This window comes from Diabrotica virgifera, chromosome 5 (assembly GCF_917563875.1).
Source record: "Diabrotica virgifera virgifera chromosome 5, PGI_DIABVI_V3a".
In the NCBI taxonomy this organism is placed as follows: domain Eukaryota; kingdom Metazoa; phylum Arthropoda; class Insecta; order Coleoptera; family Chrysomelidae; genus Diabrotica; species Diabrotica virgifera.
In genome coordinates, this window is record NC_065447.1 from 59,160,645 (window position 1) to 59,188,259 (window position 27,615).

The 27,615-nt window shown below is 34.4% G+C and overlaps 1 protein-coding gene across 3 annotated transcripts in view; it reads right to left on the reverse strand.

The window, feature by feature from the left end:
* The window catches only part of LOC114331029 (uncharacterized), a 443,107-nt gene that overhangs the window by 96,614 nt on the left and 318,878 nt on the right, over nt 1-27,615 (reverse strand). For all 3 annotated transcript variants that reach the window (XM_028280506.2, XM_028280498.2, XM_028280491.2), the window contains exons 3-5: nt 26,079-26,274; nt 4,339-4,672; nt 270-355 (exon numbers count right to left, since the gene is read on the reverse strand). In XM_028280506.2, coding sequence (XP_028136307.1) covers nt 270-355; nt 4,339-4,672; nt 26,079-26,274 — 616 coding nt within the window. The remainder of the gene's footprint in view (nt 1-269; nt 356-4,338; nt 4,673-26,078; nt 26,275-27,615) is intronic.

The following is a 27,615-nucleotide window of genomic DNA, read 5'->3' on the forward strand; positions in this document are numbered from 1 at the left end:
GTCGCAATTGACGTATCTGCATCTCTGGAATAAGACTTGTATTGAGAACAATGCCTCTCGCATACCAACATAATATATGAACTCGAACTGGTTGGGGGAAATTTGACTTTCACACAGCTTATAATAATACCATATTGACGAAAAAGGGGTACAATTATTCTACCAATATTTGAATGAACAATTGAAACAACTAGGGAAAGTCTTTATATAATTTTAAACATCGTATTTTAAATAGCTGAAAAAATATCAATACTGCAAAAGTTGTTTACCTTATCATGGTCACTGGTTACGAAGAACCCATCAGGTTCACATGTATTCAGCCGCCTAAATATAGCTTTTTTGGCAATTAATAAACCTGCAACAAAAACATTAGTTATATTTCATACTGTAATGTGATACTGTTACACTGTACAATAATACAACTCATGTTACCTAATCCAGATCTAATTTTCCAACCTTAACACTTCATGTCAGTTCTTCCTCTATCAGCAACGTTAGAATTAGGAGCATGGATAGTAATTTCGAAGAATATTTTCATTCTGATTGTCTAACTTCAACTCCTTCTACAACAGATTTCCTAGCATTTAATCAGCGGCTAACTTATTTGCTTACTTTCTAGATATAAATAATGCGGCAAAAATTTCACCAATATAAAGCCATGGTGCAACTCATCACGAAAGAAGTGAAAAATAGGTGCCATCGATTTCACATTTATTTTAGCTGCGTCTTCATTTATTACAGGTCGGCATAATTTTGAATCCATTTTTGTTATAGTCAATATAGTCTACAGAGATCTAAAAGTTATCTAAACAAAAGAGATGAAGGCTCTCGACGACTAATCACAACTCTGGTCAATTTTTTGTAATTTTTCCTGCGAATAAGCAATATCCAAAGCTATGTGTGATATAACCCTAAGAAATGGATTCAAAGTGCTAACCTAAGAGGCGCAGTACAGGAAATAATATACGATAATTTAATAGAGGAGGAACTAGTGGTAGTTTAACATAGAGGTAGTGGTTTTAACATAAAACCGGCGGAACACGTAATAGAAGGACAAGACAAACAACGAAATGCAGAATGGTTCGACGTGGAAAGCAGATTGACTATAATGTAGAAGGATGAAGCAGAAGTAAAATAGAGCACGGCCAAAGAAATAACGGGAAATAATCTAACAATAAAAGAGGTAGGTACGAGCCACTGAAACAAACAATACAGAAAATTGTGACGTACTTCTTTGTTTTTCCCGTATTATAAGTTGTTTTCCCCGTTATCCAAGACATGCTATTTTCTTGGATTTGACGCTATCAATCAGCTGAGTCGCTTCTGCTCTGTTGAGAACTGCTTCATTTATCTGCTTAGCCGCCCACGGTACACAACCATGTAGATGTGATCTTGTAGAGGACTCTGTAGGAAAGATGCTCAAAAAAGGGAAGGACTCTCACATTTCACGAACACTAAAAATGAGTTTGATTCTTCTTCACGTGCCATCTCCGCTACGGAGGTTGGCAATCATCATAGCTATTTTAATTTTTGAGGCAGTAGCTCTAAATAGTTGTTTTGAGCTGCATCCAAACCATTTTCTCAGGTTCTTCAGCCATGAAATTCGTCTTCTTCCGATGCTTCTTCTGCCATCTATCTTTCCTTGCATTAAGAGTCGCAAGATGCCATACTTCTCGCCCCGCATCACATGTTGCCTAATGGTTGATTGAGGTTGATTAACTGCCTAATATTTCCAATGTTGACAAACGGATGTGTATCTGGGGCCCTAAGACAAGCGAAAAGAAGAAAGATAGATGCCACTGAAATGTTCTGCTGGAGAAGATTGTTAGGAATGCCGTGGTCTGGCCACAGGAAGAATAATTCTCTATTTAATTCTCTAAAATAATTCAGCAAACGTCTCTCTAGCAAAGTCCTTCTCCAATAATTGAAATACTTTGGATATGTTATGAGAGCAGACACAGAAAACGTGGAAAGGCTCATTATACAAGGAAAGGTAGAAGGCCGAAGATCACGAGGAAGATCCCCAACAAGATGGATAGACCAAATTACAGAAGATATGCAAAAGGCCTATACATGAGTTAAAAGAAATAACTAGAAACAGATCTTTGAAAACGGACAATACACGACATCACGATGATCACTAAACTCCCCCCAGGGGGTCAGGACTGAAGAGAGAGAAAGAGATACAACTATATTTCAAAAGCCTCTAAGCGGTTATTAGTAGCTATTTTCAAGGTCTCTGCTTCGACTGTATACAGGTACAGAGATCTAGAAATAAAGAGTAAACTAATATGACAATAACGAAAGCATATTATGACGAAAGCATTCTAAATAGAATTAGTCAGCATATGACACAACACACCATATTTAAAAGAGGAGGAACTAGTAGCCGAGATATACAAAAAGTGGAACGGCAATGGCAATATATTCAAAACTTTAACATAAAAGTGGCGGAAACGAAACAAATAATAGAGGAAAAGTAGAAACAACGAAGCGGACGGTGATTCGACTTACAAGGCAGATTGACTGTAAGACAAAAGGATGGCATAGTGGTAAAATAGAATACGGCAAAAGAATTCTTCTTTTCCCTGACTACGGAAGCATCTCTCTACATAAATATAAATATGCATTATTTGTAGTCGAAAAAAATTATTTTAAAGACATTTGCTAATAACATCATACTAGTAGGGGGAAAAAGTATGCTAAATTTTCAGTTACTCGAGTGTTATGGGGACCTATTGGGTTGTGAAGAGTAGGTCCTAAAACCAAAAGTTAGGTTTTCCATAAAGTGGGAGGGAGACTTTCTATTTTTTAATTTAATTTTCCATTTCCAACAATCGTTTTTTCCGATTATAGCGCCATCTATCCATAATTCGAAAAAATGTCTCGAAGAAAAGTTACTTATTTTTACGTAAGGAATCCAAATCTACAATAAAAAATGGGGACTCCTGTTTAAGATTTTAAAGTAACCCCCACTCCACCTCCTTGGGGGGTCATGTTTGGTGTCATTCGATAGATTTTTCAAAAATATTGAACACGTATTTCTTAGCTTTTCGGTCTGACTTTTATTTCTCGAAATATTCGCTGTTTTCTTGTGAAACTTTGCCACTTTTCTTACGCTAAAACCTTCAGATTTTTGAAATATACACTATTCTGCATGTACTTAACTTACCTTATCTTAATCTGAAGATGTCGAGTTTTTCTGAGGATAGATTTTTTTTCGGACCCCCCTTAACGAACTCCGCTGTATTAAGAGCCAATATATGGTAAATGTACATTTACAGGGTACAAGGTTTCTCCCCATGTGATAATCTGACGCGCTGGAGTAACTGCAAAAATCGCTGCTTGGGCTCCCCTAACTAGAGGTGTAATCAGGATGATCTTAAGGGGGGGTTACGTCTACTTGAAGGTCTCTGGGGGGTATGGAATAATAATGGTGTTAAGCGTATACCCTCAAAACCACCCCCTGGTTCCGCCTATGCCCCCACCATAACCTAAATAACGCATATTTAGGCATTTAAGTACACTTAAACAAAGAATAACAATAAAGTCTGGACAGATCGTTAATTACGAGTTTTTGTTCACCAACAGCAATAACAAAAATGTATTAATTAAAATATCTACAGTTCTAGAGCTTCAAGATGGTGTGGACACATATACCTACACTGGAATGCAGGTATCAAAGCCAATAGATAGTTGAAACAGAAGCTAAGACAAATTAACTGGCTCACTAACGAAATTTACAATCATTTATTAATAGACCTGGTTGTGTACTCTGATCGGTATTACATGACGTACACTTTTACAACGAAAATTCGGTTCTGTCCATGTATTCCAAATTTTTTCCTGGCTACCTATTTGTAGTATAAATTACGTAACAATATACCAAAAAAAAAGAGAAATAGAGATGTTAATTTATGTTTAATCACATTTGATTCTTGTAATTTTCATTTGCTCTTCTTCTTTGGCGCCATATCTGATTGGTGCCATATCCCATATGTGCCATATCTTTCACATTTTGTATCGTGAGTGGTCACACATTACACATGACTGATGTATCACACATGAACACAAGACCTACAGTTTAATGAAGATTCTAAATGACTAAGTGCAGAGGAGCTGTACTAAGCAAATTAGTACTCGGTGTTTGACAGCCTTCCGAAAAACGATTCTGGTAATACTCTTCGGTTTTCTATTTCATCGACAACATTATTCACGTTACGGCCAAATACACTTACTTGAGAACTACCTAGGCTTCTGCTTTTTGTAAGAAGAATCAACTTATTTCAGATTTGAAATAATTTTGTAACAGTAAACAATAAACATGCATCAACTTACCAGTTGTTTGAACTCCTCCGACAAATTTATGTCCAGAAAAGTAAACAGCATCTTTGTATGCTGATGACGAGGTATTATCTTGAACACCTGGAACGTTTGGGTTCATATCGATTTGTAAACTGGGTGCACCGATGTTGAAATCCCAAAAGGACAAAGCGCCATATTGGTGAAGAAGGATCGTGCATGCTACATCGTCGATAACTATACCGGTTACACTGGAAGCCACAGAGAAACATCCTATTATCTGTCTACCCGCATTTTGATAAAATTTTAATTGGTTTTCTAAATCTGCTAAGTCCAGAAGACCTTCTTTCGTTTCTGCTATCCTCACCACCTGAAACAAGAAAAAAATGTAGTAATATAACGTAAATACAGAAGATTATTGTGTCTAAATAAGAGTTAGATGGCCTAAATTGAGTCTTTGAGTAAGAATCAGCTCATTTCAAAATCTTGCTTTTCTTAAGGTACCTTCTATATTACTTTAAGGTTTGTCTTTACATATGTATTGCAAAAAGAAGTTGTGTATTGAGTAAGTTAAGGTATATTAGCCATAATCTTCTAGAATGTTTGAGGAAAAATTAATAAATATGGCTATTGAGTAGGGCTAGACGATAGAGTAGACGATATTGTTGATAAAACTGCTCTAAACTGGCGTTTCTTCCCCCGGAGCTCACTAGTTTCTCGTAGAGAAAAGGCTGCACCTGGCTTCAATGTTGCTAAAGAAGGAGTTCCAAAAATTTAGAAAAAGTAAAAACCCGCGATGTTAGATGAAAATGTTGAACAGCTGCTTATAATTTACAAGAGTCAAAAAAGATCGTTGAGGACTAAAAATATTTTTACCGGATTGTACATGGACATGTTTATTCCAAGTGTAAAAAACACGCCACAACACAAGAAGGAAGGAAAAGTTCTTCTGATTATTCATGCTGCTCCAATTCACCCGAGCCGTGAAGTTTTAAACAAAACTGATGGTGAGATTCAAGTAATTTTCCTCCCACCAAATGTGGCCTCCATACTGCAACCAATAGACCAGGGTGTTGACAAAAAAATAAAAAGAATATATACAGAAAACAGATGCTTCGACAGCTCTTCTTAGCTGGTAGGGATGAAGAAAGTGGAATTTGTAACAAAACCTTAATATAAAGGACTTAATTTAGAATTTAGATGATAGGCAATGATTGAAGATTCTTACTGAAAACAAATTGAAAATACGTGAAAATCTGACAGACAAGATGAGACTGAAAGTACGGAGTAGACCTCAAAAACTTGAGGACAAGGACGTAAATTGTAACCAACACCAATGACGCGCGGGACAGTGATGACGAAGAAACGAATGGCTAAGGAGCTTTTTGTGCTTCACATGCGGACGCCTAAGATTCTTTGGAAACTGCAATGAACTGGTTATAATGCCAATCTGAGGATACAACGTCTGAAGTCATATTTCTTAAACTGTTTAATACTTTTGTATGGAACGGAGGCCTGGATACTCAACATAACACTGATGAACAAGTTAGAAGCCTTTGAACTCTGACTTCTGATCATCCAGGGTACGATTGAAGAAAAACGGGTCCCGGTCCCGGTAGGCGCCAGATTTCATGGCTTAGAAATATCAGGAGACTGGACCGGCCTTAATTCAACATCTTTGTTTAGAGCCGCATTGGACAGAGACAGATTTGCCAGTGTAGTCGCTAACCTCCACAGATATAGATTTGCCAGTGTAGTCGCGGGTCTAGGACATTTCGCCGTCGCCGTTTCGCCGTCGCCATTTCGCCGTTTCGCCGTCGAGCCATTTCGCCGTCGCCGTTTCGCCGTCGAGCCATTTCGCTGTCGCCATCTCGTTGTTAACATTCGTACTTATAATTTCGGGATGATCATTACTTGTATATAAGTTTTGAATGGTTTTCGAACGATTATATACTATCACTTTTGCATAATGAAGTTTTTTATTTTTGATACAGTAAAAACAATTGAAATTGAAATCCCTTTTCTCAATATTGTTTATTTCCGGGAATCTGATAAAAGTTATATTTATCTATTTATTTTTAATACTGAATATTTTTAATACTGTAAATATTTTATTTTTTAGACGAAAACAATGTATAGTTGAATACGAAAATATAACTTGGTTTTACTAGCAACATCAGCATTTTATTTACACTGACATTTAGTATAAAAAAAAGTTAGTATGTTATCACGTTCTTGCGACATTTAGTATAAAAAAAGTTACTATGTTATCACGTTCTTGCGACATTTAGTATAAAAAAAGTTAGTATGTTATCACGTTCTTGTAAACTTAACCAATGCCGGGATGGCGACGGCGAAACGGCCGACGGCGAGCTGGCTCGACGGCGAAACGGCGGATGGCGAAGTGGCTCGACAGCGAAACGGCGACGACGAAATGGCGACGGCGAAACGGCGAAGGCGAAACGTCCCAGTCCGTGTAGTCGTTAACCTCCACTAAAGGAGAAAGCACCACAAGAAGGAGAATGAAATATTAAAAATTGTTTGAAAAAGTTTAACGACTGTTTGAACATCCGGATAAATCAGTAGTCCGAATAGGTCCCGGTTCCAACTGATCCACATTTTCGACGCTGTACTGTATTGGATAATTATTTAATTCAAAATATTTAAATACATAAATATGCATAATTTAGCATAAGGAGCATTTTTAAACTCTATATCAATATTTTGTATTTAAATTTTAAAACAGGTAAAACAAACAAAGGCACATTTTAAAGTAAATAAGAGATTATTATTATATATCTTCGAAAAGCGCTGTTATCACTGTTATCTTAATATCGTTAAAACCACTAAATAATTTTACACATGAAATATTTATATAGACACAGACACAACTATTGTGTTTGTAGCTTAAAACAAAAACAGATTACAATAGATTATGAGGAATAATAAGGTGAATTTATAATGTCCATACACGTAGCTTGAAGAAAACTTTATAAAGGGTTAATACACTGTGCAAATGTCAATAAAATTCGTATGGATAAAAAACAATACAGAACCATAGGATATACAAAGCTTTTTATCTATATACCTACAAAAAGAATATGTATTATGTTTTGAATAAGGTAGTTCTTCCATTCTATCTTTGCCCATGCATGAAATTATTCACGAATTACTTTTTATACTAGGTCTTTTTTTATTCATAGAAACTAGTATCGCAAAATTAACCCGCTTGTCCACAGAAATCACAATAAGTTAAACAAGGTTAATGGTAGGAGTCCAGCCCAAGCGGGGATTTTTGCAGTTACTCGAGCGCGTCAGATTATCACATGGGGAGGAACATTGTACCCTGTAAATGTACCTCTCATATATTGGCTCTTAATACAGGGGGGGCCGAAAAAAAATCTATCCTTAGAAAAACTCGAAATCGTCAGATAACGTAAGATAAGCTAAGTTAAGTACATGCAAAAGAGTAAAGAGTATGTATTTCAAAAATCTGACGACTTGAGCCCGGCAAGGAAATATGAGAGTCACAAAGTTTCACAAAAAAAACGAATATTTCGCGAAATGAACGTCAGATTGAAAAACTAAAAAATACGTGTTCAATATTTTTCAAAAATCTGTCGAATGATACCAAACACGACCCTCCACGGAGAGGTGGGGGGTAAATTTAAAATTTTAAATACGAGTACCGCAATATTTCGAGAAATGAACATCAGATCGAAAAACTGCAATATACACGTCTTCAATATTTTTGAAAAGTCTATCGAATAGCACCAAACACGACCCCCTACAGAGGTGGGGTGGGGAGTTACTTTAAAATCTTAAATAAGAGCCCCAATTTTTATTACAGACTTGGAGGTAAAATACGACGCTACGGTATAGATGGAGCTATAATCGGAAAAAACGATTGTTGGAAATAGAAAATTAAATTAAAAATGGAAAGTCCCTCACTTTATGAAAAATGTAACTTAACTTTTTTTGGTTTTAGGACCTACTCTTTGCAAAACAATATGTCCCCATAACGCTCGAGTAACTGCAAATTTAGCATATTTTCCTCCGCTACTATAAACAATATCTCTGATATAGTAGGAAAAATGAGAGATATTTCCCATGAGCGATCACATTAAACACATCTTTTCTATGTTCCAGAAAATAATGAACTAGTACCAGTACTATAAGAACAGCTTATATAAGTATTACCTTCATGTACTTGCGTTGGCCAATTTTGTTTTGTGACACAGTGACAGTTACATTAGCGCATTTGTCGTGTTTATTGGTTTATTTACATTTATTGTTTTTCGGTTTTATAAATCAATAAACTTATTTATTTATCAATAAATTATATTTATTTATCAATAAAGTTTATTTGGTTTTTATGTTTATAAAAATAAATATAATATTTCAGTTAAATAAAGGAAGAGTTGAATTTTGACTTTTGGGTCCCCAGGCCACAGTATAAAGAGGGACAGTAGAACTACTCTCCGAAAAATTGGAAGTAAAATCTTTCAACGCGCATGGCGACCGCGCAAGGTTCCCAGTCGCTAGACCACCACTCTTGCATTGCTAGTCGCGTAGAAACGTATGGGTTTTAACTTTTAACAGGGAAAACCCGCATCCACCACTGGTGAATTACCAATTGCGTACTGCCGGTATTACCAGAGAACAACGACCACATACTTCAGGATGATGTTGTAACGATATGCCTTATGCCCGGCATTCAACAGCTCTTCAGCAGAGAACCGAACGCGCATCGATACCAATGCAACCCCATTATGTTCCACTTCCACTCCGATGGATCCAAGGAGGGCAGCCGAGAGTGTATTTAAGAAGAAAATCGAGGATCGTAAAGTTAGTTCCACTCAGTGTACTGAACTGAAAAGGAATTCAACCCAGTTGCCAGCGGATTGAGCTGGGAGCAAGCGGCAGTTATGCGACAGATTGAGTCGGAACCTGCCTGGTCGAAGGAACTTTGTATTGAAGAGATGCTTCACCTTTAACTGTGTAACCGTAGTGAGCGGTTGCTGCCATCTCCGATCCGGAGTTGTTGTATGGGTAGCTGTGTGTCGATGTTTTGATTATGGGAATATGTATAATGGGGGCTACGAGTCTGTGTGTAGTTGTTTATACATATAATAATGCCGGATAGCGTGATCGCTTCCTGTATTTTACTAATATTTTTATTACGTTTTTTATAATAGTAAATACAATTTAGTTTTCTTTTACAGACGTCCGCCAAGGGGGCAGAGCAAAGACAGAATATTATTTTATTTTATTATTTAAATTTTACTCTATATAAATATCCATAATATATTTATTTATTTTGAACCTGCGTTTTACTGAGTCTGTTGTCCAAAAAAGAACTACCCATCACAATGTAAGATTGATATTGCTACACGTTGTCTTCATTTTGTTCTTCACAAAATAGCTTGAGCAGATGCTCACATTTGGCGTTAGCTTTAATAGCATTTACACTCTTTATTACTGAATGTAGGAGGACTTCATTTAGAACAGACGAGATGTTTTTAGCTACCAAATTTTTCCTATGAATACCTAAAACAAAGCACAATAATCATTTCTGGATTCGTATTTTTCATCAATTTTAAGCAGACGTTTGTCTTTAGGGGTGGGCAAAAGCCGGCCCGTGGGCCGGATCCGGCTCTTTTGCTTATTTTATCTGGCCCGTTGAAAAATCCCACAAGCAACCTTTTTTAATCTCTTTTATGCAATTTTGTTGAATCAACAATATTAGTGTGCTTAGTGTTCATATCCATAATGAAATATATGACAGTATTGTAATTTCGAACAGCCGTAACCGTATCCCTACTTTAAAGTATGCAACATATTTTCATAAAGCTGGGGTCAGCTGACTACATAGAATTGATCGTGTAAGGGGCACTTCTCTCCGAAAGAAATGACGAATAACCGAGGACTAATCATCACGAACGAACTTAAAGAACTAATTAAGGAAAAAACAGTACCAGAAGGAAATTCCAAAGAACAAGTAGAGAAGAATTCAAGACATACGGGGACGACAGCAGCCTCACCTAGGGCAAATGGCACAACAAAATCAGGAAATCAGAAGAAAACCATGGAAATTTTTGGAAAATTCTGAGAGCCAAGAAAAGAAGAAAACAAAAGATACCCCAAATATTCGACGAGGAAGGAACACCCTTCGAAACACAAGGAAAAGTGGGTGCAATCGCAAGAAGAATGGCAGAAACACATAGGCAAAATCAGAATATGTCAGATCAACAAACCATCGAAGAAGAAGTCAACAATGAATACGACAAGAAGAAACCAATTTTTAGTAGAGGAAGAAGACTTCCTAAATCCAACAGAAGTTGCTAAAATCATAAGATGATTAAAGGAACCAGAGCTCCAGGAATGGAAGGCATCCATAACATAGTACTCAAGGAACTACCGAAGAAAATGATAGTAGAATTGTACTACACTTTTAGATTTTATCTAGAAAATGCGTATTTTCTCTACTAAGATCATCCCTCTACTAAAACCAAGGAAGGACGGAAGAAAACCAGAAAGCTACAGGCCATTATCCCTACTGGAATCCATAGGAAAAATATTAGTGTTCATCTACAGAAGAAGGATGTAACATACGGAAAGAGGAAGAATCATACAGGAGGGCCAATTTGAATTCAGAAAAGGAACAAACTGTAAACTACAACTAGCAAGAGTTATCAGCGACACAAAAATCTGGTTCAACAGGAAACAGAAGACAGGAATGGACATCTTCGACATAGAGGAAGGAAGGCCTACGGCACGGAAGAAAGCCCCAATCTATATATGTATCAATATAAATTAATTTGTATCGCTAAGATATAAATAAATCACAAAATAAAATCTTTCATTAAATGATTTATTTAATGACCATTAATGGATCATATTTCTTTAAAAATTATGGGGCTAGTACACGTTGGGCCAATCAGTTGGGCCAAGGAGTTGGGCCAACGTGTACAGGACCACTTGGCATGAGTTTGCGATTGGCGGTCAGCGTTGGTCTACAAACCGAATTTTGTCGGTATTTGGTGCACAAATCAAAGGATTTTTGGGACTTGCGCGATCTGCCAAACAGCCGTTTGGTTATGAACACGTTGTTGTCGAGTTTAAAATATTTGTTTTCTCTTCTCACAAAACTGATACTGTTTATAAGTAGGTATTAATTTTAAGGTTGTGTTTTAATATTAATACTTTTTTCGGTGTAAAAGTACCGTCGTTTGCGCCATTGTTTTTAATCACTCTTGTTTGGTACACTTTTCTATAAGCATTGAACGCGTTGTACAAATTCATTGTGGCTTGTGGCGGCTGCTACAGTCTCCACATCCATATCCATAATCAGAGTTTGTTTTTTGTTTATCCACTAAGAAAGGTTAATGCAGACTGATAACTCCACCAACGTGTAATCACCATGTATTCGCTGTTCTTACTTGGCCCAACTTATTGGCCCAACTCATTGGCCAACTAGTTGGCCCAACGTGAAAGAGACAATCAAACAACAGAGTTTAACAGGAAGATATAGGCAGGAGACGGATGGAGATTGTTAATTAATAAAAATATTCTTGTGTCTTATTTTATGTATGATAAAATTCTATACTTTTCTTATAATTCTATACTTTCTAAAAGTTACACAAAATTTTACGAAATTAGAATATAAAAAGTACTTATATTTAATAAAAGTCTTAATACCAAGCATCTTATAATATATTCACACAGATTAATATACAAAATAATATTAGCCTATCGCAATCATTTAACATTCTAACTTATTAATATTTTGGCAACCGTTTTCCTGTAATTTACCTAGTTTTTGAAAATTTATTATCTGGCACGTGTTGCTGAATTATAGAAAGAACGGGAAATTTCCAAAAGACGTCCAATGAAAATAACTAAAACCTCAAAATAAACATGGAACCAATGTTTTTGTTTGGCTATGTGTATTGTTTATCCTCAATTAAGTGTGGCAAAGGAAAATAAGCCACCTATGTTAAACACAAAGCGTTTATTTAAAGTGGGCAGAATTTGGCAACTTATTATATCGTAATTATCCACATTTTGTTCAAAAGTTGGTATTATACGTTTGTTTTATCTTGTGTCTTGTTTCGCCTCAAAAACCGTTCACTATTACTGTTCGTTGTTGATATTAGTTGTAGCTGAAACTGCTGGAAGATTCCTTTATAACAGCAGCTTTTTGACGTGGTTTACGTACAGTAGACGTGTAGTGCTAAAATTCTTCATCCTTGCTATATTTCCCAAGTAGAGACAAATGAGCGGGAGAGAGTCAAATTATCGAGAGGAGCCGTATGTGTTCAGTAATTCTCCCAAACAGATATACCGATGGATAATTGGAAAGTGGCGTGGGATCCGGAGTGGTGGGGCGAAGATTCAAAAGACACGTGTCCCTCGATGATGCTGAAGCCACCATGTTCGATGCGAGCAGTACATGCTATTCATATGGCAGTCTGCACTGTAAAGTAATAGCTCCAGATGAAAAAGTTCATCTTGTCTGGGTGCCTAAGCGTGAAGGAATAGCAGGCAACGATCAAGGTCCATTGTTGAACATAGGCCTCCTCCGGATATTCCATCTTCTTCTGTTCTGCGCTTCTGCTATCCCATGGGTCACAATTCTTTTGAGGCAATTGGTCCATCCCGTTGTGGGTCATCCTCGGCTTAGCTTGTCTGCCCATGGTCTCCACTCCATCAACGAAAGAGGTATTAAGATGTTGCTTCTTTAGTTATGTGGCACTTGTTACAATTATATAATTTTATTAAACAAATTCGTTAGCCAACTTCCATATAATATATTCCCCTTACATTGCATACATACAGGGTGATTGATTAGTGGGGTAAAGCTTAATAGATCCGCTATAGTAATAGATAACAATAAAGGTTAATAACACAAATTGTAGACAACTTTGAAATTCATATTACAAAGTTAGTTAAAATGTTACAGGGTGTTCGATAACCTAGTGGCAGACCAAACTTATATTTTTTAAATGGAACACCCTGTATTTTATTTTATATTCTAAATCTTCTTAACTGTTCCATCACAAAAATACAAAGATTTGTTATGTTATACAGGGTATGTACAAAGTTATAAACAATTTTCTATGAAAATCGTAACAAGTTCAACGCCCTGTATAAATAAAAATAAACACAGCGGCAATGGTTTATTGATGCCAAATGTTTTTATTTATTGTCAATGAAGTTTATAAAATGCCTCAAACAACAAGGGATGATATGAAAAATAGAATACAGTGTATTTCGAAGTATGTATTAATTTACAAATGCTTCGTAGTGTAGCATAACATAAATGTGTTTGGAGGTCATTTTGAACAACTTATGTAATTATCAAATATAATATTTAAATATTTTATTAAAAGTTGCTTTTAATTTTTTCAAAAATGTTGTATTTTGTGTTCATGTTCTATTTTTGTAAAATTTTTTACTGATAAATTATTGTTCGTTCTTTATTTGTTACATTGGGTGCGTTCACCAGACCAGTGCGCTATGTCAGCGCTTTGAAACTGTTTAAGATTTTTCGGGTGAACGTCACTGTCAATTTAGGCTAAACTTCAACGTGTTGACGAAACGGTCGCCATTTTATTCAACGTAGGATTTGCATCGCTTTAATATTGAACGTGTTTAGAAATATATTATAATGGCGCGCTCATTTGAAAATATTTACTTTTACAATGGGTTTAATTATAAAGTAATTGAAAATTAGGAGATACATAATTGTATATGTTCACGAAATTGTAAATATGTGTATTAGTGTAGGAAACAGAGGTTGAACCTTGCAAAATGGACACAAGTCCGGTTTTATTTTTTTTTCTGGCATATTAAGGGGTGCTTATTATCAGACTAACTTTTTCTGAAAAAATTTCGCCCCGGAACCCCCCTTTTCACCCCTTTAAAGGGGGTAATTTATGGTTTTTGCAGAACGTAGCCCTTCCTGTACCTTTTACAAAAAATTTCTTTTATAGAAATATGAAGAGGACTATATTTTCTACGATTTATTTCCAACAGCATCTCTCTATCATCCACCGTTTAGCAAGGGTGGCGCCCCAAAGTTGACAAGTTTTTAAAAAAGATGTTTTTAGAAAAAATATATTTTTCGCTAACTGTAACGGAAATTAAAAAGAAATGCTACGGAGATTATTCATAAATATATGATTGATTTTTTCGTATAGTTTTCACTTAAGGGTAATTGCCCTTTTTTTAATTACAGGGTGTTACATTTTAAAAAACCCCTTTTTATACCATCTGAACCGTTTATGCTAAAGTAAAAAGACTTTCAGCGATTACCCATGTACTGGTGTTATTTACAAATTTGTATAATGCACCCCCATTTTTTCCCCGGAACCACCCAAAAAAGAAGAAGAATTAATTAATAAAGTGATTTTCTTGGAATCCTTCATACACCATGCCCTTCATTAATATGCTTCATATATCATTTTGTGCAAGTTATTATTACCCATGCATGGACACTAAACGCGATTTCCTAGTGCAACCCTTGTAGCCAAAAACAATAAATAAAACGGGGGATAAATTTTTTTTTTTGTTTTTTGCTTTTTGATCCATATGGGCATATGCTTCATCAATAGTGCTTTTCAAAAATATATATGGTTATTGCAACATCCCTGCGCAAACCACCCCTATCCTTGAAAATATACTGCAGAAACTACCCCTATACCTTATCCAGCATGTTTTTACGATTTTCTCATTACCTATTCATTTTTTTTAAACAAAACTTATACAAGGTTAAAGACCACTATTTACTCTAAAAATTAGGTCCTATTCATTTTTTTCGTTTAAGCAACCGTTACGGCACAGTGGCGTCGTAAAGCTCATATAGGCTTTGACGGGCTCCAGTTTTTGTTTATTTTTTCGTCATCTGTTTGTTTTATGGATAAAGTACTTACGTAAAATAAAACAACACAGTGTAACCTACAAATCATGACCTATGCACATTTTACATTCTTTGCTCCCTAAAGCTACAGTGGTGGCCCAAAATAAATTTTTTCATATTTTCGCCACCTACACGCATTTTATTGCGTTAATGCTAACTTAATAGCACAATATTCACCCCTAAGTGGTCGCTAAGCAGTGTTGGATCCAGGGAGGGGTGATGGGGACGATCACCCCCACCCCTCTCAAACCAAGTGATATTATATTTGAAGATTATAAAAATATTCATTTTTTTTTATAGAAATACTTATATAATATTAATATTATTTTTATAAGAATGACTTTTTATGCTTTAGCGACAGTAGCGGATCCAGCATCGTTAAGAGGGGGGTGCCAATTGGTTAAATTTCTATAAAAATAAATGAATATTTTTATAATGTTTGAAAATAATATAACTTGGTTTGAGAGGGGGGGAGGTGTTCACCCCCATCACCCCTCCCTGGATCCGCCACTACGTAGCGACCACCTAAGGGTAAATATTGTGCTGTTAAGGTAGCATTAATGCAATAAAATGCATGTAGGTGGCGAAAATATGCAAAAATTTATTTTGGGCCACCACTGTGGCTTTGGGGAGCAAATAATGTAAAATGTGCATAAGTCATAATTTGTAGGTTACACTGTGTTGTTTTATTTTGCATAAGTACTTTATCAATAAAACGAACAGATGACGAAAAAAAAAACAAAAACTGGAGCCCGCCAAAGCATATATGAGGTTTACGGCGCCACTGTGCCGTAACCGTTGCTTATACGAAAAAATGAATACGACATAATTTTTAGAGTAAATAGTGGTCTTTAACCTTGTATAAGTTTTGTTTAAAAATAATACATAGGTAATGAGAAAATCGTAAAAATATGCTCGCCAAGGGATAGGGGTAGTTTCTGCAGTACATTTTCAAGGATAAGGGTGGTTTTCGCAGAGATGTTGCAATAACCATATATATTATTGAAAAGCACTATTGATGAAGCATATGCCCATATGGATCAAAAAGCAAAAAACAAAAAAAAAATTTCAACCCCCATTTTATTTATTTTTTTTTTGCTTAAGGGGTTACACTAGGAAATTGCTTTTGGTGTCCATGCATGGGTAATAATAACGTCCACAAAATAATGTATGAAGCATATTAATAAAGGGCATTGTGTGTGAAGGATTCCAAGAAAATCAATTTATTTATTAATTCTTCTTTTTTTTGGGGTGGTTCCGGGGAAAAAATGGGGGTGCATTATACAAATTTGTAAATAGCACCAGTACATGGGTAATCGCTGAAAGTCTTTTTACTCTAGCATAAACGGTTCAGATGTTATAAAAAGAGGTTTTTTAAAATGTAACACCCTGTAATTAAAAAAAGGGCAATTATCCTTAAGTAAAACCTATACCAAAAAATCAGTCAATTATTTGTGAATAATTGCCGCAGGATTTCTTCTTAATTTCCGTTACAGTTAGGGAAAAATATATTTTTTTTAAAAACATCTTTTTTAAAAACTTGTCAATTTTAGGGCGCCACCCCCGCTAAACGGTGGATGATAGAGAGATGGTGTTGGAAATAAATCGTAGAAAATATAGTCCTCTTCATATTTCTGTAAAAGAAATTTTTTGTAAAAGTTACAGGAAGGGCTACGTTCCGCAAAAACCACAAATTACCCCCTTTAAAGGGGTGAAAAGGGAGGTTCCGGAGCGAAATTTTTTCAGAAAAAGTTAGTCTTATAATAAGCACCTCTTGATATACCAGAAAAAAAATAAAACCGGACTTGTGTCCATTTTGCAAGGTTCAACCTTTGTTTCCTACACTATATTGAGGAACAATATTTTCAACATCATTCATAGGTCTGGATCCCGCGTATGAAAAAAAGTTGATTAATAGCAAGCTGAAAATTTGTTAATAGCTTAAGGGTGTCTAGTCGGATAAACTTTGATGTATGGGAACACTGGAACAGGGGCAGTTTTAATTGTGGAACAGGTTAAAAATTTGGAACGGTCAGACCACGAAAACGGCACATTTATTTTGTCCGACAGAACACACTTAAACTCTCTGAACAGAGATTAAACTCTCATGCAAAAATCAGACTGCTATTTATCACCTGTCATAATTCCTGTCATTTGACATATTCTACATGTTCCACTCATTAAAACGCCCATTTGGTAATAAATAGCAGTCTGATTTTTGCATGAGAGTTTAATCTCTGTTCGGAGAGTTTAAGTCTGTTCTGTCGGAAAAAATACATGTGCCGTTTTCGTGGTCTGACCGTTCCAAATTTTTAACCTGTTCCACAATTAAAACTTCCCCTGTTCCAGTGTTTCCATATATCAAAGTTTGTCCGACTAGACACCCTTAAGCTATTAACAAATTTTCAGCTTGCTATTAATCAACTTTTTTTTCATACGCAGGATCCAGACCTATCATATTTCTCATGACATTATTATTTCTTTAATATCATCATCATCCAATGGTTCTGCCAAGTCCAGCATAGCAGCACTAAAAATTATTTCTTGTTGATTTCATTATCAACAATAAAGGTAGTATATTAGGTATCCATTTTTGAATTAAATTTGTTTAAGACACGTCCAAGTTATCGTTGAACGATATAAATAAACAAAAACAACGAAGCTCGTTTTAGGTTAAGTTCATAGAACAGGTGACAACACAAACAAAACCAACTATGAAAGTGTCAAACGGAAAAATACCATTCACCAGACTGAACGTAGTTTTAAAGCGCTGAAACACAGCTGTTTAGTTGAAACTAAAACCGATTAATTCTGGTGAACGCAGCCATTGTTACATTTAGGTACAAACAAAAGTACTTTTTAATTATTGTTTTCACAAAATGTTGTATTTTGTGTTTGTGTTTTTTTTTTGTAAAACTTATAACTAATAAATTATTTTTCTTTCTTTATTTGTTACATTTACATACAAAAGTAGTTTTAATTGCTTCAAAAATTTTTGTAAGTTGTGGTTGTGTTTTTTTTGTAAAATTTATTACTAATAAATAATTTTTCTTTCTGTATTTGCTACATTGTTACCTTGATTACCGGATTGATAATAAGTAATCGTAAATTGTCAGTTTTAGACAATTCAGTCATGGCTTACTTAAAATTTGGAAGGATTTAGACCCCTAATTAATAATTTGCTCTGAAAAATGAACATATCTCGAAAACTAATAAATTTAAACATAGGGAATGTTATATAAAAATTAAAGTACTGTAATGGTACTTTTCGATAGTGATATAAAATACAGGGTGTTCTATTTAAAATTACTGAGAAAATAATGTACTTGGGTTTTGACTCACCCTGTATTCAATATAAAGAAAATTAGCAATATCAATCATTTTTGAAAATTTTGACAATAAATGAAAAAGAATAGCATCAATAATCCATTGATGTTGTGTTTATTTTTATTTATACAGGGAGTTGAACTTGTTACGATTTTCATATAAAATTGGATATAACTTTGTAAATATCATGTATAACATAACAAACCTTTATATTTTTGTAATGGCGAAGTTAAGAAGATTTTAAATATAAAATAAAATACAAGGTGTTCCATTTAAAAAAACATAAATTTAGCCTGCCACTATGTTATCAAACACCCCGTAACATTCTAATTAATTTTAAAATATTATGCTCAAAGTTGGCTACAATTTTTGATATTAACTTTTATTGATCTATTAATGTAGCGGATCTATTGAGCTTTACCCCAATAATCAATCACCCTGTAATACTTCTTTAAGAATATCGTCTAGTAGGGCAGTCAATGAGGGTATTTGGCTCCGAATTCCATCCTACTACATTGATTTACTTGATATTTTCACAGTAAGTAGGGAATAGCTCATGAAACAAAGTCTACCCTATGCCGATGTGCGCTTTTATCTTGGGGGTGGTTCCCACCCCTTCTCGGGAGTGAAAAATGTTTTGGTTAAATTGCTACGGAAGAGGCTAGAGAACCTAATTTTAAGCGAAAACTGTTCTAAAATTATTTTTTGAATACTCAATATTTTTTGATTTATTCGTGGTTGAAAATTGGCCATTTTCATTGAAAAATGACACCTTTTCGGCCGAATTTTTGTGAATACCTTAAAAACTATGCATCTAACAATAAAACTATATAAAATATTTCTGTAGGTTATAAAAAAACAAAAAGATTCGTTCCTTCATAAATCTTCTAGCTAAAATAGAAAGAGGGATATGGTAGGTAAGAAGAGTTTGTTTTTTTGCTGCATGCTCAAATCGGTGTATTCAACTTGAAATAACAGAGAAACGGTTGATTTTAGATGTATAATGACACTTACAACTATTATAGTGCTTTAAAAGACCTTTAAAATAAGCAATACGAAATGTCGATTACATTCAAACTAAGCGAGATATTCTGCAAAAAAGTTGATAACTAATGTATTTTAAGTAGAAATGAGAAGTATATTTAACCCCTCATCCATCAGAATTTAAATACATCGTTTTCCTTCTACAATACCTTTTATTATAGTGTTATTTATATGTTAAAAAAATTGAACTGGTTTAAAATGAATGGTTTTTGAAAAAAAAATAAGATCAAATTATAGAGCGCATTTTTAAATTTTCTCAAAAATCTTCCTCTTTCTACATGTAACTCGAAAATGATAAGAGATATGAAAAAAGATACCACACAAAAATGTAGGGTTTTTTTAGATAAAAATTTCTTTTTTATTTTTCATTACTATATCTCTTATCATTTTCAAGTTACATGGAGAAAAAGAAGATTTTTAAGAAAATTTAAAAATGCTCTCTATAATTTGATCTTTTTTTTTTCAAAAACCATTCATTTTAAACCCGTCCAACTTTCTTAACGTAGAAATAATACTATAGTAAAAGGTATTGTAGAAGGAAAACAATGCATTTACATTTTGGTGGATGAGGGTTAAAATTACTTCTCATTTTGTCTTAAAACACATTAGTTATCAATTTTGTTTCCAGCATATCTCGCTTAGTTTTAATGTAAAGGACTTTTAATATAGCTCATTTTAAAGGTCTTTTCAAGCACTACAAAAGGTATTGTTAGCATTATACAACTAAAATCGACCGTTTCTCTGTTATTTCAAGTTGAATACACCAATTTGAGAATGAACCAAAAAACAAACTATTTGCACCTACCATATCTCTTTTTGTATTATAACTAGAAGAGTTATGGAGACAAGTGCCTCTTTGTTTTTTTATAACTATAAATGTTGAATATATTTTTTTTCGTCAGATGCATAGTTTTTAAGGTATTCGCAAAAAACCGATCGAAAAGGTATTATGTTTCAATGAAAATGGCCAATTTTCAACCACGAATAACTCAAAAAGTATTGAGTTTTCAAATAAAAATTATAGAACATTTTTTGCTTAGAATTAGGTTCCTCCGACACCCCTGAGGGGCATAAGGAGTTTCGAGAAAGAAGAAGAAGAATTAGGTTCTCTAGTGAATTCCGTGATAATTTTAACCAAAAAATTTTTCACCCCTGAGAAGGGGTGGGAACCACCCCCAAGATAAAAGCACACATTGGCAGAGGATAGACTTTGAATTAGGAGATAAGTATAGGCTAGGCCCAGAATTTCATTAAAATCCATACAGATAGAATTCGGAGATAATATTCTACTATTGCTCCCATTGACTGGCGTATAGTTCAACTGCCTTACTTTTCTTTACTTTGGTTCATATACAATTTCTTGTTTATCATTCAGTAAAAAACACATTTTTAGAATATTTTGCACATTTGTATTTCAATGATTTTTTCTTATATACATCAACTTCTGTCAGACAAATCTGAACAGACGAAATAAGTAACAACTATTTTTAATTTAAAAGATTTTTGGCAAAAACTATAATATCAAAATTTTACGACAGTAAAGTTTTTATGTATACAATAATATGTAGTTGTATAACAATATTAAAAATAGAATGTCACAAATTTTTATTGTTGCCACAGAAAATAATGTTCTGTTCCGATAGGTAAGTAAAATTATTGTTTACAAGTTGCAATGCACTTTAATTAATTTTATGGATCTGTTTATTTTTGTTTTTGCGTTGCACTTTGTTACTTGCCAGGGTAAGTACATCGATATAATTTTAATTGCTAAAAAAGCTGAAATTTTATGAGCCATTAAAATATTTGTTTTTAATGGAAATAAACGTTGGTAAAACCAGTTTAACAGTAACCTATTTTTCGATGCTCTTAAAATTTCCAGTTTGATGTTAACTGCCATGTTTTTGATTGAGAAAGTAGGAAATCATCAAGGTTATAGACACAAAGTAGCACATAATGTTGTACCGCTGATATACAAAATGGTTCAGGTAACTTATATAAATCTAAAAAGAAAGGAAAAAAATTTTAGTCTGGTGTGCCACACGGTGTGCCGATTAAGCTACTAACATTTTAAGGCCTTAGGTTGGCCGGGTGAGTAGTGGGGCATTCTTCTTCTTTAAGTGCCGTCTCTCAGTCGGAGGTTGGATATAATCATTACTATTTTTACTCTATCTACAGCTGCTCTGAAGATTTCTATAGAACTGCATTTAAACCAGTACCTTAAATTCTTCAACCAGACCCTCCTTCTTCCTATACTTCTTCCGCCTCTTATCTTTCCGTGTATTATCAGTAAAGCTCGGATTTATAGGCAACAAAAATTGAAGAAAAAGGCGCCTATATAGGCAAAGATTTTTATTAAAAAAGGCAGGAATATTAACATTTAGGCAAAATATAGGCAATAAAGGAATATAACTTATTATTTATAACCACTTAAAATTTTATCATTAATAGAAACAACTAAATGTTTTTCAATATTTTCGGTCTTAAAACTATGTCTTCGATCACTTAAAATTAATTTGTACATTGAAAACGAACTCGACATCGACAGATGTAATTGGAGCATATTTCAGAGCGGATAATAAATCTGGCATAATTTGTAATTTCTCGGAAAATGTCCCATTAAAAACTTTAGCAACATTAGATAAAAACGAAAAACCTTCATTCTTGGCGAAAACATATTTCATTTTTTTTAAAATTAATTGACCGTTACTTCCAGGTGCCGATTTAATTTTCGTCTTTAAATTATCTATTAATTTTACTGACTCACATAAATTTATCTCTTGTTTTTCTAATAAGGTAATTGTGGTAACTATTAATTTATAATTGTCATTGATATAAGCGAGTTCCTGTTTCAATTTGGGATTTTTTAATATTTTTTTTTGCTTCTCGAATGGCTTCGGAAATATCATCATCAAATTCTGACATAACTAATTCTATTTCATTGCAGTGTTCAAAGTAAAAAAAACTGCTTCGAGCCAGGTTCCCCACCTTGTAATTACTGGTTTAGGTGGCAAAGTCTTTCTTTATATATTTGCACCCTCAACGGAGCCTTTACAAAACTTTTTTCATAAAATTTATAAAATTATTTACCAACGGAAACAGATTTCTTATTTTTTCAGCAATTCTATTTACCCCGTGGGCTACACAAGTGCAATGAATTAAATTAGGATAAAAAATCTTTAAATTAACAGCAGCTTTTAACATATATGCCGCAGCATCTGAAAGCATTAAAACTATTTTATTCACTGGTATAGGGTTGGGTAAAAAGAGGTTTGTTAAACTGTCTTGTATAAATCGACTTATTGTTAAATTGTTTGTTTTTTCCAATTCTTTAACGGCAACTAAATAAGGTTTTCTCGCAAAGTTTTCGTTCAAACTTCCAATCATTAAATTAGCTATATACCTGCCGCATACATCTGTCGTTTCATCCACGATAATATACAAAAAATTGCCCTCTAACTCCCGCTTAATTTTTGAAATACATTCCACATAACATTTTTCCACAGTACGTTTTCTCAATGTACTCTCGTCCGGTAAGGATTTATTAAGATATTTTTCGAAAAAGCATTTAAAACTAGGGTTATTAACTTTATATAGAGGAATGTTGGATGCAATCATCATCTGGCATAAATCAAATTTAAATGCGTCTTCCTCCCTTTTTTTTAACTGCTTAAACTATCCCGCAGAGATATTTGGACTAACTTAGAGGAATTTAATTTTTCCAAATTACGTTTATGAAGTGGGGTTCCACAATGCTGGTCAATAAAGTACTTTTTTCTACTTGAAATCTGAGAATTTAAAAAAAAAATAATTAGAATTCTAAAACCGCTTTAGAATTTAGTTATGTTGTGGGACGAGAAAAAAAGAGAAAAAATAAAACTTACCGATTTGCCGCATGCTTTACAAAATGCTCCAACTCCTTCTAGAGAAAGTTCCGAATAAGGTGCGATCCATAGCCTTAATTTAGATGTCATATTTTCACACAAATGTCTAAAACGTTTTAAAACGTGTTCTTTGCTTTTCGGTATACGCAACAAAACTAAACTAGGATATAGCAATTTGTGACTAAACTCTGATACAGTAACCGACTGTACAACTGATAATAAACTAATAAAGCTTAGGGATTTCCAAATAGTTAACCCTCAAGTCTCGATCAGGTACATTTTCCTAGAAATCTGTTATATAAACAAACCATTGATATTTTATTATTGACCCAAAATTTTATTATAGAATGGTTTAGTAATAGAATAATATCATGGGTAGTACCATGAAATTTTAAAAAAGGCACAAATAGACGGAATTTACGAAAAAAGGCAAAAAGTGCAAAAAAAAATTATAATAGGCAAAATAGGCAAAAAAGGCATTTTGTCTATAATCCGAGCTTTAATTATCAGTCTTAGCATTTTATATCGCTGTCCCCTCATTACGTGTCCCAGATATTTAAACTTTCTTATTTTTATTGCGTTTATTTCGCATTCCTTGCCAATTTCTCTCAATACTTCAGTGTTCGTTTTCTTCTGTGTCCATATTCTAAGCATCCTTCTGTAAAACACATTTCAAATGACTATACAGCTTATTTACGTGTTCTTGCTTCAATGCCCAGCTTCATATTGCAGTGAGGCATTGGACTCCAATATTTAGAATGAAGCTTGCCTTCCAAAATTGGTTGATTTTGTTAATACAGATTATTCTGACGATGTAATTATACCTTAATCCGACCTTGCGTCTTCTCACTACATCTAGAACAAAGAATTTGGTTAAAGGCCCATAAAAATTCATTTGTGCCCAAAAATGACAATCCCCAAAGCCCAAATACACCCCAGGCTTGCATGACTGAAGAAAGAAGAATTTTGGAGTCAGGCTTGAGGAGTCGTCGACAAATAAGACTTCCCCGGCTACAGCCTAGATATGTCTTGTGCCGTCTCCAGTGGGCTCAAAAACACAAACAGCCCCCTCAAAAGTTCTGAAATTTTGTGCTTTTTCAAGACGAGACCAAAATCTGTTTAAGGGGGGAAATAGGTTTAGAGGTTTCAAAATTTCGAATATTTGGAACTAGCATGAATCGATAGTATTACTATTCAAGAATGTGTTCTGAAAATCTCAAAGCAAAATTCAAAGTCCTTCCCAAGTTATGAGAATTATACGGAGCGCACTCGCGTAGAGCGCAATCTATGAGATTTTTTTCAAACGCGTTTTTCTCGAAACGACTTTTTTTCGGCTTGCGTGACATCTAGCTCAAAAAATAATAAACCAATTTAAAAAAACAAAGTGATTATTGTTCGTTATTAAATTTTCTTCGATATGAACCTCCAATCGGAATAAAAGATGGGTTTTAGGTGTATTTTAAGGGCAAATAACTGAAAAAAAACGTTAAAAATTGATGGTTTTTTCAAACTTGCGTAATTTTTCAAATTTTTGATTTTTTAGTCGATTTGAGGTTCATATCGAAGAGAAACTTGTAATAAACGTAAAAATTTTTGGATTTTTGATTTTAGGCGTAAATTACGACCTCTACATATCACGCAAGCGATATGTTCGTGCAGCGAACGTCCATGGGTGGCGGCCTAAAACTTTTGATTTTTTTAGCCGATTTGAGGTTCATATCGAAGATAAACTTGTAATAAACGTAAAAATATTTGTATTTTTGATTTTAGGCGTAAATTACGACCTCTACATATCACGCAAGCGATATGTTCGTGCAGCGAACGTCCATGGGTGGCGGCCTAAAACTGCTCTATTTTTAAATATAATAACTTAAAAAAATTTGGACATATACTTTAGAATATGTAGAAAATGATCCCAAAGTTGCAAAAACAAAAAAATTTTCTACCTAAAACAAATTCTTAAAAAACATGAAAAATCGGGCTCCTAAACCTATTTCCCCCCTTAAATAGTGATAGGCGGCGAATTCGTGTTTGGAGAGAACCAACAAAGTTGGAAAGCTAGTACATGCCCGATACTTCCTTTCACTGGTGGCGGCAATGTTATGTTTTGGGCAGGTACTATGGGAGGTGGACGCACGGAGTTAATGATTATTGACGGGACTCTAACAGAATAAAGGTACATCACACAAATTTTAGAACCTCATGTGAGATTATGGCAAGGAGCTGTGGGTGAAAATTTTGTCTTTATGGATGATAACGCCCACCTACATAGCACTAAGGCAGTTAATGACTATCTTGAGACAGAAAGTATTCGCGGTTTGGAGTGGCCTGCGATGTCTACAGACATGAAGCCAATTGAACATGAAATGTGCTCTTCAGAGATATTCATGTCCGAAGGAATCCTTCTAGAACTCATCATGAACTTATAATTACTTGTAGATAATAATGGGAGAATCTGCCACAGTTAACACTTGTTAACAGTATTGGAGCTCGATTCTCGACTTGCACCGAAGGCCGTGGTGGAACTACATGATATTAAAATTATTGTTAAATACATTTAATTAGAAATAAATATAATTTATTTAAACGAATAAACTTACCTTCGCCCCAGTTTTTTGCCATAAGTGTATATTGTCATAATGTTCGGTTAATCCCGTAAATACTACTGGAGCCTCCCTTAGGTCTAGTGCCGTTATTAATCTTTCTAGTGCATCCGAACAACCGTGTCCGGTGAATATCACCGCATCCTCTTCACAAGCGTTTACGGCACTCCTGATTATATCTCGTGCTTCTTGTCTGGAACAATAAAAAATGAAGAGATTAGCAAGTTGCAGAAAGAAATACGTCGTTCATGAGACAGTTTTTACAAATTATAAAAAATTATATACAGCAGGGAACAAAATGATGGGCACACACGGAGAGGATTTTTATAAAATTTGGACTGCCACCAACCAATCCCTTTATGAATCCCTCTATTTTATCTGCACGTTTATGCTCCCCAGCATTCTAGATCGCTGAAATATTATTAGATCGCCCGTAGTTTTGATCTGTCGCGGGACTGGTCTGTGTGTTTGTACGCGACCGAAGATCGACCTTGTAAATGATTCATTTAATTTGTAATTTGGGTATTGATTACACTGTTTCTCATGTTTCTTACCTCTTTTTAATGTTTTAGTTAATATAATATCGTATGAAATGTGTATATGCACATTCCATCAAAATCTTCATTCAAAGCTAACGGTAAAAATATACATAATTTTAATTAAAAAAGCATATATTTACTTATGCCTTTATTTTTTTTGCTTCCTGAAAAAAGTCAAATTTAGACTTGTCTGCATTCGTCCAACGACCACACAATATGGGTTAAAGACTGCATTAAGGATATCAAATTTAAATTCATATTAACTCTTTCCGGCTTCTAACATGTCGTCCTGCCATAGAACTTGACTTGGTCCGTTAAAATATTTTGTGTATTTTTGAGGATTAATTTTTGCAACTTTTAACAGTCTTAGGAAGATTCACTGCAACTCATCTTTAAGTATCAATATACGCATAAGAATTCTTAGATGTTACTTCTTTAGTGTCCTCCTCACAGATGCTGGAGTCTTACAGAAGATGTCATAAAACGATTAGAGAGGCGTTTGAAATGTGGTGATACCGACGTATATTGAGGGTCTCATATATACTCCACACACTCCAAACTATTCCCCAGAGGCTAAGAAAAGAAAAAGAAATAATTAACACCGTAAAGAACAGAAAATTGGCTTACTTCGGCCACATTATGCGTAATAATAAATACCGACGTCTACAGTTGATTCTACAAGGCAAGATTGAGTGCAAGAGAGGCCCTGGACGTAGACGTATATCCTGGCTGGCCAAGCTTAGGAAGTGGACTGGTCTAACGTCAACTTATCTATGTCGAGCTGCTGTGAATAGATTAAGATGGGTCAATGTGGTCGCCAACATCTCTAGAAGATAGGCACCTTTAGAAGGAGTTTTTGCAACACAGCAAAATTTACAGCAGTCATTCTCAAATAATTTTTTAAAATCATCAGGCTCCCTTTGTCTTAATTCACGTGTCCATATTTTTCTCTCTTCTTCATCCAATTTTTAATCCATTTTGATCGATTTACTTGG